The sequence below is a fragment of the Copadichromis virginalis genome, linkage group LG13 (assembly GCF_057382275.1).
Source record: "Copadichromis virginalis isolate Kocher_CV1m ecotype Utaka linkage group LG13, C_Virginalis_male_GT1.1, whole genome shotgun sequence".
Taxonomy (NCBI): domain Eukaryota; kingdom Metazoa; phylum Chordata; class Actinopteri; order Cichliformes; family Cichlidae; genus Copadichromis; species Copadichromis virginalis.
The window spans coordinates 17,462,084-17,476,473 of record NC_140630.1 but is presented as its reverse complement, the minus strand read 5'-3'; the positions used below and the strand labels follow the sequence as shown (position 1 = coordinate 17,476,473).

The window sequence follows — 14,390 nt, the reverse complement described above, 5'->3', positions numbered from 1 at the left end:
TTGCTATCCCAAGAATTGATATACATAGGACTGTATTTAATCTAATGCACGAGCCCTGTAGGTCTTTATATAAAAACACAAAGGGCTCATTCTGCTGGACTGCAGAGATCAATTGGAGCTGAATTATGAAAGAAAACTGCAGACGCTATCTGTCATAATACACTTGTTTATACCGAAGTTTTAATGTATTATGAATGCATGCATTGATAATGGATGCAGTTTGTCATGTTCAGAGGGCACTGTTGCTGCTGAATTCAGCCATTTATCTCAACTCCTTGTTTTAATTCAGCAAGGATTTTGCACACTCTGCTCCATTAACTCCAAAGATTCAACATGTTTAACTAAGTAATTACAATAGCAATTTATTTAAGGTTTAGAAATATGACTTTGAATGGAAATTGCCTCACTATGTGTGGAATTACCTTTCAGAGAGCTGCAGACAAACAGGGCAGATTTTTTTTTTTTGTTTTGTTTTTGTTCAACAGGTATCTTTATCTGTCATTAGCACATGCTACTTGAAGAAGCTGGTGATCTGGCTGTATATTATACCATATAAGCCCATCACTGACGTATATTTTATAATAATATTTTCCAAAGACATTATTGAGTTATAACTGTTAAAATGGGATTTACCAGGCACCTAAAATCCAATACTGTGGGTAAAAAAATGACTCAAATTAATGACCAAAGTTGATTTGCACTTTGAGCTCTGCTGGACCTGTTCTCTTTGTGGACAGGCTGTTTGATCAGCTGAACTGTGCTGCTGCAGTGGCTTTGAAGTTTTCTTCTCTTTGTGGAATTAACTAGTTGCACTTTTCTAATGTAATGTGACAGTTTTACATGTACTGTGACAGATTTCCCAACTTTTAGCAATAAAGAAATTTAGAAAGCGAAACTGAATAGCATCATCCGTTTAAATTTGAACTGATGGCTCCTCCCTTTTGGACTGTAATAATCAGGTAACAAACATGTAATAAGCATCTCAATAGCACGTTATATAAGTGCACTGTAGGCTTAACATTACCTCATAAGCAGTACATCAGCCCTGTTATTTGTTCACCCTGCAGAAGAAGACGAAATAGCACACACAGCACTTGATACACCAACTATAATGCTCTTTCCTTGGCTCCACTCTGTTGGGACCATATGCTCTGCTCTCATTTGGAGAAAGGTGATTAAAAGGAAATGAAGTCATTATACTGCAACATTCAGTAATTTTTTTAAACACACTGAAGTGTAATATAAGAAGGATTTTCAATGTCCCTAATGTCTTGTTACTGTTAATAATGTTTGTTTGTGCTGCTTCCACAGTAGAATAATTAATGTGATATAGAACACTGTTCTCTTGTCAGTCCTAAGATGAGTCAATACCGATGACACACATCTGCCTTTTAGTAAGAAAATACCCAGAAAAAGAAATCATCATATTAATAGGCTGACACCTTCTGACACCAACAATCATGCCACATTCTTCCCTTCTGTCACCTTTTTCTCCCCATTGTGACGCTGTTTCTGCATGACTAAATGCATCGACTTGCTGCCATGTGATTGGCTGATTAGATAGGTAAGCACTTTGGTACACCGGTTTTTGTGTGTTGATATGGATGCAAGATGGGCATGTACACAAACAGCTCCTCGTTGGCATCTTCACAAAGAATCACTAAAAAGGTCTCTGTCTCAAGTCAGCGAAAGTTACTCATCCTTCATCTATTTACCACTGCACATACTTGTGTTAACGTCAGTTTCAAATCTTGTGTCCACGCTTTATAATGACTAACAGAGCCCGTGAAGACGAGAAAATCACTATGTAGTGTCAACTACTGTCCAGCAGATGGCAGCGAATAACTTGTAACAAGGCCATAAGAATTTTTTTCCCCCCCCACTGATTATATAATTTTTTTTGTTGTGCATATAAATGTGTGGCTTAATGTTAATTCATGTTTGATTCCTTTTGATTGTAAGACACCTGAAAAGAAATTACATTAGAGCGACTTAGTACAAAGTTTTTATTGTAAATGTTTGAAATACTACAATACATATGTGGTTACAATTCTGACAAAATGGCTAAGGGAAAAAAAACGTAACAAAAAAAATAAATACATCAGCACTGATTGATATGTGGTGAGCTGAGTCTTGAGATATTTCAAGCTACATCTTATTTTAATTATTTTTGCTTTTAGGAATCGATTTTACTTGGAAAAGGTTTGTGACAGCTTTGTCTTCACAGAATGGCTGTATCAAACTCATACTGCATGTTATTCTCCTGTGTCCTCAGACAGCCTCTTATGAAGTTTTGTAATAAAATAACTACTACAGTGACATTTAGCTAACTTTTATGACAGAAACACATGTATACACATCATCTGTGGCATCTCAACCACGTGCAACTGCAGGAAAGCAAGCCAGCTTTTGAGGTGTCATTGACCACAGAACGTACAGCAAGAGATAAAGCAAACAGCTTCGGCGCTGTATTCCCCCCCCCAGCTGTTATTTCTTCTTCTAATTGTTTAGCCAGAACAGCAGTGGTCACGGCCGAAACTTTACAGCTCCAGGGCAGTTGTACAGAGGCACAGTGACTTAACACAGGCGATGACAAATACGCCCTGAAAGATTGTCACAGTAACAGAGTGTTTCAAAAGCATCATCATCACCCTCCACTCATTAACCTCATGCAACACAGAGTCGTAGGGTTTGTTAAAAAATAACCAGTATTCCAGACATAAGATTTAAAAGACTACTCCAATGTGTAAAAATCACTTTCAATGAATAAAAAATACTGTTTGTTCCTTTTACATCCCACTGTGACATCAGACAACATTCCAGACACTAAATACAAAAGCAGTGGAAATAAATGAAAAGAAAGCCTTTAGTGTCATAAGCACACAGTACACAGTGTGACCTGTAATTAAAAAGAAGAAAGGAAAAGAAAAAAATAAGAAAGGGTGACTCCCTCTCTTTTGTCGATACAGAAAAGTGCCGGAAACATTTGATCCTTCATATTGTTTGGTCTGTCCTCATCTTATCATCTCACAAGGTGTCCTTTTCTTCACCAGTCTATTAAAGCCTGTGCATATGTGTGTGTTCAAAGTTCTGCCAGAGTGGAAATGTGCAGGGATTCCTGTATTTTAAGCCAGCGTCCTCTGTCTTGGTTTTATTCTGGGGTAGAGCTGTAGAGGACAACACAAAAAACATATTAATAATCCACATTTTAACACCTAGAATACTACACTGATAATACGCTGATTCATAACTCACCCCTAAGAGGTTGCGGGGAATGTAACCCTCAGTGTCGCCCATGCGCGCCCACCACCACTCGATCTCATCTTCGTCCTCCCTGCGGACGATGGTCATGCAGTCTCCCTCGTGGAACGAGAGCTCATCAGGGTTTTCAGCAGAGTAGTCCCAAAGGGCGTAGACCACACCCCTGTTCATGATACCCATTTTTTCTTGCACGCCTGAGGAAAAATGACATTTTAAACACTGAGTTTTTGTTGAAAGAGGGAGGGGGGGAAAAAAACAACATTCACAAGACAGGAAACAATAATGGAGAGACAAAACAGCTTTTACTGACCATAGAGGAACTGAGAGCACTGGGTGTAGCCTTCTTCCATTTCTTCACATTTATCAGCTGCCGTTTGCATGTCGCTGTAAGTCATAGCAAACACTGCTGCTCCAGACTCCACCAAGAACTTGCACACTTGCACATTGTTGCAGGATGCAGCACAGTGAAGAGGTGTCCTATTTATTTTAATTGAAAAAATAAAGAAAAAAATGGAAAAACAAAGAGGAGAAAATGTGACACGTATTAGGAAAAAAGAAAAACAGTAAAGCAAAAATAAAATGAATGTGCTCAGCAGCGAGCATGAACTTACCAGCCGTCACTATCAGCGGCATTAACATTGACACCAAACTGAACCAGGAACTTTACGATCTCCGTATGGCCGGCACAGACAGCGTTGTGTAGAGCAGTGATGCCTTCATCATTGGGCTGACTTGGATCTTCCACCTGTGATTCAAAAACCACAAGAAGTGAAATACTAGTATAATACCAGAGCAGATTACCAGCAGGAGTGACAATATAATATATAACAAGCTTGTGGGAGAGATTTCTTACTTCGTAGATGATTCTCTGAACCAGATCAAACTCTCCCTCCAGAGAAGAGTCCAGCAGCAGAGCCAGTGGGTTGAACTTGACTCTCATGTTGTGCTCGATACGTTCAGAACCAGGCTTGCGCAGATTGGTCCTCTTTCCCTAAAGACACAACCATAATAGTGTATCACATACACATAAACGATCTTGAACAGCACAGAAAAAAAATATAAATCTCAGAGAGAGGAGACGTCCACTTGCTCTTGCCCTCAGTGTGGGCTTAAAGCAAATGAGGGACTTGTGCTTCCAGCGAGCTAATCCAGTTTATGAACGCAAGCTGAAAAAAACTAATTAATTCCTCCAATACCACGATTATGCAACCCGATATGGAAAAAAGGTTCTTTAGCTTTCAAATTGAGGTGACAAAAGGAGGGGACTGGGCTGGAAAATGGGTCATAACACTGATTTCTCAGTGTTACAACCTGCTACCTTAAGATCAAAACCGCTTAAGGAGTTAAGCAACAAGAAAAAGTAAACTGGTGTTTATTTTTAAGAGAATGTGTAAACTGCGCAAAGCGGGGTGGATATCGGCTTAAAGAGAGCAGAATGAAGCCCATTTTCTCCTGAAACAATAGCAGTACTTGATGGTGATTATTCAATTATATAACACCAGAGCAGGTCACTGGTGTTCAGCAGGGCCAAGTGTAACTCATGATGTGCCCCTAACAAACATGTGAGAGGATTTACAAAATGCACGCAGCACAAATACAAACACAGGTAGTGTCTCCTGTGGACTGCAATGACTAGTTCTTCTTTCAAAAACAAACAGCTAACAGCCATGTTATAATTGAGATTCTACAGATTAAGATTCATACCGGTGGCAGAGTGACCTGTCCAGTGACCTCAGGTGCTTTCATGTTGAAGGTGTCCTCTCCAAAGCTGTCCTGCTCTGCTCCGCTGGGGTATGGAGGTGGTGGGTATGGGGGGAATTCTTCCAGGAAGCCTTCTGGAGGTGGAGGGGGCAAACTAGGTTCTGTGTCCTCCAGACCAGGAGGTGGTGGCGGTGGGAAAAGAGCATCATCTGGCCTTGGGGCTGGGTGGGATGGTGGAGGAGGGGGAATAATTTCCTCAGTCTCCAGGATGGCCGGTGGTGTGTAGGGCTGTTCAGTAAAGGCTGGGAGTGGAGTGTTGATACCTGTGGTCTGTGAGGGTTCCTGAGTTTGTCCTCTCTCTGATGGGTAGTTTTCGGTGCCAGTCGGAAAGCTTGGACCATGTGGTCCGGCTGATCCTTCCACCGCTTTCGCTGCTTCTCCAGTAAACGTGGGAGTGGTTGGTGTGTTCACAGTGGTCTCCATAGCTGCCAGGGTAGTTTTCTGATAAAGGAGTTTCTGAATGTTGGGCCCTGCCGGACCCTCTGGTTCAGTGATGGAGCTGCGTTTCTTCAAAGGCCGAGGGGCATTGTAGAGTTTCTTTCTCAGGGCTTCCAGGTCACCATCGCTCTGCCTGTAGGGGTTGGAAATGAAGGGAAGCAGCTTGGTAGGGCTGAGTGGCCGGGGGATGCGCTCTGTCTCTGGCTGCTGCCCCTCAGATGAGCTGGAGCCTGTGTTGTTGGTTCCATTGTTGTCAAGTTCAGTTTCTGGGGCTGGGGAGCGACGCTCTAAGTATGGATTCTCTGGATGTGGGGAGCCTCCACTGGAGATCAGTGGTTTACGATACACTACAAACAAAAAACGGGAAACAAGTGTTTAAGACAGCGAGAGAGAAAAAAAGAAGAAATTTTTTGGTGCATAGCTCTTTTTTGGACACATTTCACCACTTCTCTCCCTTCTACTTCTACTAACTTGATATTCAGAGGATGGAGCTTCTTTACAGCAGCCTTCACCATGTCACAGCATAATCATTATGCTTTCTATTATTAAATTGCAATTCATAATAACAATGTATTTGATTATTTTTTGTATTTATTTTAATTCATTAATTACAACAAGTAGGGTTTTTTTTTCCCGTTTCGTCTTCCTCATTAAATGAATGGGCTATATTATTTTACAGAGTTAGTGTGGAATACAAAAAGATTCTGAGGACAGATTCAGGACTTTGATAAACTTCCTTTTCAATTTTTATATATGAATCCATCTACATCAACTGTGTATGCAAAGATGCTTAATGTATATTCTTACCACTGACAAATCCGTTGGTGCGGTTTTGAGCCCTGTTGAGAGAACCCTGCACAACAGGCAGGAAAGGCTTTCCTGAACCCGACTGCTGTGTGTACATGGAGTAAATGGAGCTGGCAGCTACGATTTGCGGTTTACTCAGGTTGGTTTCTTTGGAGGAGGGGAGGTCTGAGGTGAAGGGCCGTACCGTGGCTGCAGGTGGAGTGTCCTGCTTGGAGGGTAGAGGGAGTGTCTGGCTCTGTGACGGTGGGTGAGGGCTGCGGCTCTGGGCGGTGTGGGGCTGCTGGCTGTGGGGCTTGGCTTTAGGGAAGGTGCCTGTGTTGAGGCCTGGTTTGCCATAGGGAACAATAACGGGGCCTTTCGGTTTGCTGGGGACAGGGGGAGGTACCTTGACTGGAGCTTTGGGAGCCGACTGATGGAAGTTGAGGAAAGAGAAAGATAGTAAATAAGCTAGGGTTTTTTCTACAGGTATTAACAAATCTTTCTAGTATTTTTTTTTCTCATGATGATATAAAAAGTGTGTTTTCATTCCCCCTCACCTGAGCATCCCTGACAAGGTCATCACTGCTCTGGTTTTTGCGGAGGGAGGTAGCCGGAGCCTCTGTTGGCTCAAACATGGAATATGGACGCACTTTCCTGTCCCTCTTCAATTCTGAATCATCTAGCCACAAAACAAACGGAGAAGATGATGAAGAAATTAGTTTCAACACAGTTTGAGGAAAAAAAAGAAAAGAAAAAAAAATCTTGTTTTATAGGAACAGGAAGGGATTACACTTTATTTCTGCACGTGTGCAGTATGTGCCTGTGTCTTTACCTTGGTCTGTGTTAGAGCTGGAGTGAGAGTTCATTCGTGGCAGTGTTGAAGCAGAACCGTGACCATTGGTGTTGGGCTCTGGACCTGAAGAACTCCACTCTGCCAGTTTCCCTGGCTGAAGGCCTGGTGAGCCAGCAGAAGAGGACAGAGAAGATAAAGTATAAAATGAGATGCAATCGGTTTTTAAAGAAATAATGAACTAAAGCATCAACACAGAAATTCATTCATTATAAACACAAAGTTCATAGAGCTTTGTGTTGTGCAGTGTCATACATAACAAACCTTTTTTGAAAAACAACAGATTTTGTGGCATTTTGCATTGCTCTTCATTTGCTCATTTGCTTCCATGTCTGCGAAAATCTCTGGTCAGATTTCCACAAAAGCATGGAGGGGTATCTTACAACTAGCAAAAGTAGCAACACATAGCAAAACCATGACTTCCGTCACAGTTTCTACACACTTTAGTTAAATGGTCCATTAGAAGAAGGGCTGTACCAATACACCAACAGCCCCATATATTTTTCTAGACCAGTCCAGACCAGATTGGGTTGGTCACAGTCCACCCAGGATGTCAGTTCAAGTGAAGGTTATGTGTTTGTTCCAACTGACCCATTTAGAGCTGCAGAGAAAGAACTGAGGAGGAAACTCAACAAGCACGCTTTAACAAACAGCAGCAAAACAAGCAAACGGGATCAACGATCCAGCAAGAAAATGATAAAAAACTCGTTTTTGGTGAAGATAACAGTCATGAAAAATGAAAACATCTAAGCAAAGCTATCGGGAAGCGCATATGTGCAGACACACACACACACACACACACAACACAAGTGTGTACCTTTTCTTTTAGCCCGCAGCTCTTTCAGAGGCTTAAGCAAGAACATGGCTTCTGAGGAAGATGCATTCGAAAGACAAAAAAAACAAAAAACAAAGTAGCCTTAAAGCTCCAGATCTCCTCTGGTTCTAAACATGGTTTTGGATGGGCCCAGTGTGGGCCCCCCAAGGGGCCATGCAGACCACAGCACAACCCCCAGGAGCCTGCCTGTTACTGTGCACAACGTCCCTGATAGAGAGGAAATGGGAATGGGTGTATAGAAAGAGCAGATCCCTTCTCATCCCCGCCCATCCCTATCTCTCTTCTTTCCATACTGCAAATCAACTCAGCATGCAGAAATAATTGCATGCAACAACACAACAGACTGGAGAGATGCCTGTTCCGTTCACTTTTGGTATGTGAAATTGCTTTAAATAGCAAAACATGAGATGACGATTTCTTCTGTTGTTGTTTTGTAATGACTAATTTTGGTGTTGGATCATTCATTTTTAATAACCTGAAGCATACTGCTGGCACAAAGTCTTACTGACGGACCAGTTTTAGGATGAGAGAGTAACTCTCTCATCCCACAAGATAGAGATGAAGCGCATAAGAAGGAATTACAGTGTGGAGGATGGTAGAAAGAACAATATGTTGCTCTGGTCTCATTGGTTGGATCACACTTTCACTTCCATTACATAGAACATACCTTAGTGCTGTCCCCAGTTTACCATGTAACAAGATGTGAAACAGATTGATTTTAAAGCAGCACAGGAGCAACTACATTAGGGACAAATTTGCAGCCTTAATAAAATAAAGGTAAGTAGCATTGTTTGGAGTTTTAATTTCTTATGGTATAAATAATTTTCTGTATAGCTGTTTCTGAATCTATATTAAGAAAGGCATGCGAGACACACTTTGGCAAAACAAAAACTCAAACTACTTTACTCAAAACCTAAAAAAGTGTTTTATAAAAAAAAAAAAAACATCCCAAAAAAACAAAAGACTATGAAGCTCAGGCTAAGCCATGCTAGATCACAGCACAGCACCCAGGCAGTAACTAGCTACCTTCTGAGCTCAAAAAGACATCACAACCAGCAGGTGTCCCAGACTCCTTTGCTCCTGCTGTAAATGGTAAATGGTTAATGAACTGCTCTTTATACAGCACTTTTCTACTCCTTTACTGAAGAGTGAAAAGACTTTTACCTATCATCATGCTGAAATTAACAAAACGTATTTAACTGAAAAAAACAAAAACAAAAACAAAAAAAAACAAGAAACATAATTTAGCTGGTGATGTAAAGATGACAGCCTGATATTTGAGTCAAAATCAGAAAAGGAAAAACTTTTAAGAGCAGCAGCACTTCAGACTGCACAGTCTGGGTGCTCACCTGTCCCCGCTTTGCTCTGTGGCTCGTGGGCTGGGAAGGTGGCAGTGCCGTCTGGGTAGGCAGGTTTTACAAGCAAATCGTGTCTCGCTGGGCCCCTCGGCATAGTGGACGACTGGATGTACGGACCGACCGCTGCCACACGAGACGGACCCGACTGCTGTCCGGCTTGGGCATCGGAGGGCAACTGTACAGTGAAAGGGTAGAGAAAGTAAAAGGAAGACTGGTTAGTGAGAGCAATTTAAAGAGCCTGTATTACAGTAAACCACAGAAAGGGATACAATATTTAGACAAATGAACATAAATGACAGAATGGTAATCAAAACTGTAAACTGCTGAAATGAGTCCACAGAAAACACGCTGACAACAATTTTGAAAAATGTAGTGTTCAAAAATGAAAGGCACCTAAGTTGATTACTTAAACAAATACACAGTGGATGAAAAAAATGGGAAACTTGAAAATTCTCCTATACAAGTTTTTTCTACTTGGTGGGTGAAAAGTTCACTTTAGCCTGTGCGTGGTGCCAGAGCAGGCCATGTTTTTATTCCTCCCCACTCAAAGATAGAAAAAAACAAAACAAACATGGATTAACTCTTGTGAGCAAGGAAGTGTTCAGCCTTTTTCAGAATGATCATTTGTTTTGTGAAGTTTACTCTCAAGAACCTTAGTGTGGGACCTTTGTATTTATGCCAGTTGGTGGTGTATAAACCGAAAGATGGCCAGACAAGGAGTCCAAGTGTGTAGGATTTGTCATATAGAAACAAATGTTGATAAATGCCACAAGAAGGCAAAAACCCAAGAATAGGTGCAGCAGAGCAGGTGTTATAATCTAGAACAAAAATGCTGGAATAACCGACTGACATCTCCAACCTTAGTGTCTTAAAACACTTTCATAGATATCCAGTTACTTTCTCAGCAATGGCTGTTAAGTTACTGCTGAACTACTATCTCTCTCTCTCACACACACACACACACACACACACACACACACACACACACACACACACACACACACAAAAACCAAACATTTTAAGATCTAATGACTCCAGAGCAGCGCAGCAGTCTCCTAAATGTTGTTGCTTTATTAAGTTAGGACAGCACCTTCAATATAAACACAGCAATTCATGCCTTTTTAAAAAAAATTATCCACATTTAGAAAACTGACTGATCAATGTTCACCTATAAGTTGGCACGAGTTCTTACAGCTCAACAAAAGCTGGTCCTATATCGTTTCCCTTTAAAAAAAATGATCATTGTAGGTTTTATCCATCAAATGAATGGAGCAACAAAAGTTAAACAAATGCAAAAACTAACAAAGTCTGAAGCCAAATCACATTCAGTTTAGAAATCAAACAGGTACGTATGTATAGCTGCAATACTAGTTTAGTTACCTGAAGGTGTGTTTCTTTTGAAGCCCTCTCTTTACCAGGATAGCCATTCTTGAGAAAACAAAAGCACAAACATGCAACAGAAGTTCAAAATACCAAATAATCCCCCCTTTCCCCCCCTATCCAGTATTGGCCCTTTTCACTGTTTTCTGAAGTATGTGACTAAGATGGTGTGAGATGACTCTCAGCTGGCAGCTCTCAGACTACCTCTTGGTCAGTATGTTCAGACGTGTTTGCTGGGTGATGTTAGCCGGACGCTTGCTGTTTAGTAGGAGGAGAGAGCAGCTTGGATGGAGTGTGTCTTTGTGCTGGTGAGAAAAAGGCTCACTCATTATGATTCTAGGCAGGGTGTGGGTAAATCACCTCACGAGCCCCTATTCAAGCTTTCCTCTCAAACACACATGCACACATAAACACCTTTCTATGTACTGCTTCTCCTTTATTACATATGACATTAAATAAAGAGGCCAGAAGGCTATAAAGTAAGGCACGAGTTGCTCATTATCTAAACAATTAAAACAGATTTAAATTTCCTTCTAAAATGTATTATTTATGTTTTAACTTTTAATCTTCAACACTGTTTTGGCTGAGTAAATACTGCAAACCAAATACTCACGAGGCTGTATTTTGAATCTAAAAACACAGATAAAACATAACAACTGTATCAGCTTTTAATGAAAAATAATATTTGTCGTTAAAAGTTTGAGTTGTAATAGAAAGTTCGTGCTGGAAGCCAATAAAGCCCCGATTAGGAGAACATAATTAAATGTGTGTTGAATCTTGCCATAAATGTTTGCATAAAAGACGGTTTAAAAAGGCAACTGAATTCTTCCACTTTTCATGTTTATAAGCCCCACCAGAAACAGATAGTATCTTCACTGACATTCCTGCGTGTCTGTGATAGGAAGTCTGCACATACTATTCCTCTCTCATCTTCTGGCTTTGTTTCTGTCAAATGGGACTGAAAACACAACCGAGTGAAGGAGTGGGAGTGAAAAATCAAACTCAATTCCTTTATATGATCAGAACAACCTTCCTTTCCCACCAAGATCCAATATTGGAAAAAGACAGATAGGAACTGATTGCTCTAAGTGAGTGAGGAGGGGTGGGGGGGAGCGTCACTTGACCATCTCCAAACAGAGGAAAGAAAGTGTGAGAAGCTTGAGCTCAGAATGTCAGACGTAGAGATACAAACAGCTTTTTATCACAAGGCCACTAGGGGGAGTTCTGATCAAAAGCATTTCTACTAGTTAGTACCAGAAATTAAAATTAGTACCCTGAAAGATTGTCAGGGTGCCATATAACAATTAAAGCGATGGTTTTTTTTTTGTTTATTTGTTTGTTGTTGTTTTATGTAGTTTTGGTGCAATAATACTTACGGGCAAGTTCTCTTTCTGCTGCAGGGCTGCCTTCTTTTTCCACAGCCGGTCTCGGAGCTCACTGATCCGTTTGTCCATAGCAGCCACTTCCAGGTTGCGCTTGTTCAGACTTTCTCTCTGGTGCTGGAGCTTTGAGTTTTGATCCTGGTTGAGCTTGTTCCTCAGCTGACCAACCAGCACAAACACAAATCAAAAACTGTGCTAATTTTAAACAAGTAATATGTTTGGACTTGAATTTTCCTTTATTACTTCACACCTGTAGCTCTTTGTAGAGGCGGTCCAGCTCTGCAACTGAGCTCTGGTTGTCATGGAAGTTATCCATTTTGCCATTTTTGAGCAACTCCAGCTGCCGGTTGAGCTCCTCCACCTTGGACGCAGCCATCACTAGTTCTCTCTGCTTCTGCTGGAACAGGTTATTCATTTGCTCTATCTCCTCCACTGGAAAGGGAGAGGGATTGAGCGTGATGATGACAGAGGTAAGAAGAAAGAAAGCAAAGAGAGACAAACAATATAATGTTGACAGTCCGTCACAGAAATACAGCGCATCTTAATCCAAAATAAATTTCAAACTTTAATGGTTCACACCATACTCTTAGCAGGCATCCAGTCGTGAATTCAAAGTTAACGAACTCACCCAGTTTGCCATTGCTGAGACGTTTCTGTTCCACCTGACCCTTGAGGGCCCGGACCTTCTTGAGCCGAGCTTCCTGATTCTCAATGTTCTCTCTGAGGCGCTGGAGCTTCTCCTGCTCAGATGCCTGTTGCTGCTGACGCTGCTCTTGCTGCTTCAAGTAGCGCAGCCGCTGTTCCTAGAGACAAGAAAGAGCAAAGGGGAAGCAGAGCACTTGTTAAAAAAAAATATAGTTAAACAAACACATCCCTCCTCATGCATGACTGCACTATGTACAGTGCTTAAATGTTTGTGGGCTACACATATAAGGGCCACTGATAGAAGTTTTTCCTGGTTCATCTTCCTCTGAACAGACAATAGGTACATTTTTCCTTCTACACTGAACAAAAATATAAACGCAACACTTTTGTTTTTGCTCCCATTCCCCATGGGATGGACGTAGAGACCTAAAATTCATTCCAGATACACAATATAACCATCCCTCCCAAACAGTGGTCACAAATCAGTCCAAATGTGTGGTAGTGGGCACATCTGCCATATTGAGATAATCCATCCCACCTCACAGGTGTGCCACATCAGGATGCTGATCTGACATCATGAGTAGTGCACAGGTGTACCTCAGACTGCCCACAACAAAAGGCCACCCTGGAATGTGCAGTTTTGTCTCCCAGCAAAATGCCACAGATGCCACAAGCAATGAGGGAGCGTGCAATTGGCATGCTGACAGCAGGAATGTCAACCAGATCTGTCGCCCGTGCATTGAATGTTCATTTCTCAACCATAAGCCGTCTCCACAGGCGTTTCAGAGAATATGGCAGCACATCCAACCGGCCTCACAACCGCAGACCTCGTGTAACCACACCAGCCCAGGACCTCCACATCCAGCAGGTTCACCTCCAAGATCGTCTGAGACCAGCCACCCAGACAGCTGCTGGAACAATTGGTTTGCACAACCAAACAATTTCTGCACAAACTGTCAGAAACCGTCTCAGGGACGCTCAACTGCATGCCCGTCGTCCTCATCGGGGTCTTGACCTGACTCCAGCTCGTCGCCGTAACAGACTTGTGTGGGCAAATGCTCACATTCGATGGCGTCTGGCACGTTGGAGAGGTGTGCGCTTCACGGATGAATCATGGTTCACATTGTTCAGGGCAGATGGCAGCTGAGAATGTCCCAGTTCTTGCATGGCCAGCATACTCACCGGACATGCCACCCATTGAGCATGTTCGGGATGTGCTTGACCGGCGTATACGACAGCGTGTACCAGTTCCCACGAATATCCAACAACCTCGCACAGCCATTGAAGTGGAGTGGACCAACATTCCACAATTGACAATCTGATAGACTCCATGCGACCATGTGTTGCACTGCATGAGGCAAATGGTGGTCACACCAGATAATGACCGGTTCTGGGTCCCCAGACCCCCAATAGCGCAAAAAACTGCACATTCCAGGGTGGCCTTTTGTTGTGGGCAGTCTGAGGTACACCTGTGCACTACTCATGATGTCAGATCAGCATCCTGATGTGGCACACCTGTGAGGTGGGATGGATTATCTCAATATGGCAGATGTGCCCACTACCACACATTTGGACTGATTTGTGACCACTGTTTGGGAGGGATGGTTATATTGTGTATCTGGAATGAATTTTAGGTCTCTACGTCCATCCCATGGGGAATGGGAGCAGTAACAAAGGTGTTGCGTTTATATTTT

The 14,390-nt window shown here is 42.1% G+C and overlaps 1 protein-coding gene across 3 annotated transcripts in view; it reads right to left on the bottom strand.

The window, feature by feature from the left end:
* Positions 1–1,992: 1,992 nt before the first annotated feature.
* Positions 1,993–14,390, bottom strand: part of LOC146695471 (apoptosis-stimulating of p53 protein 2-like) — a 28,443-nt gene continuing 16,045 nt past the window's right edge. Inside the window, exons 7-21 of one of the 3 annotated variants that reach the window (XM_085477660.1) lie at positions 12,680–12,854; positions 12,302–12,483; positions 12,046–12,210; positions 10,670–10,717; positions 9,281–9,464; positions 7,914–7,964; positions 7,079–7,201; positions 6,804–6,925; positions 6,268–6,676; positions 4,966–5,807; positions 4,115–4,252; positions 3,873–4,006; positions 3,572–3,738; positions 3,256–3,455; positions 1,993–3,167 (exon numbers count right to left, since the gene is read on the bottom strand). In XM_085477660.1, the coding sequence (XP_085333786.1) occupies positions 3,126–3,167; positions 3,256–3,455; positions 3,572–3,738; positions 3,873–4,006; positions 4,115–4,252; positions 4,966–5,807; positions 6,268–6,676; positions 6,804–6,925; positions 7,079–7,201; positions 7,914–7,964; positions 9,281–9,464; positions 10,670–10,717; positions 12,046–12,210; positions 12,302–12,483; positions 12,680–12,854 (2,982 nt within the window). In that variant the 3' untranslated portion in view covers positions 1,993–3,125. The remainder of the gene's footprint in view (positions 3,168–3,255; positions 3,456–3,571; positions 3,739–3,872; positions 4,007–4,114; positions 4,253–4,965; positions 5,808–6,267; positions 6,677–6,803; positions 6,926–7,078; positions 7,202–7,913; positions 7,965–9,280; positions 9,465–10,669; positions 10,718–12,045; positions 12,211–12,301; positions 12,484–12,679; positions 12,855–14,390) is intronic. The other 2 variants (XM_085477658.1, XM_085477659.1) reach the window with 2 other exon arrangements.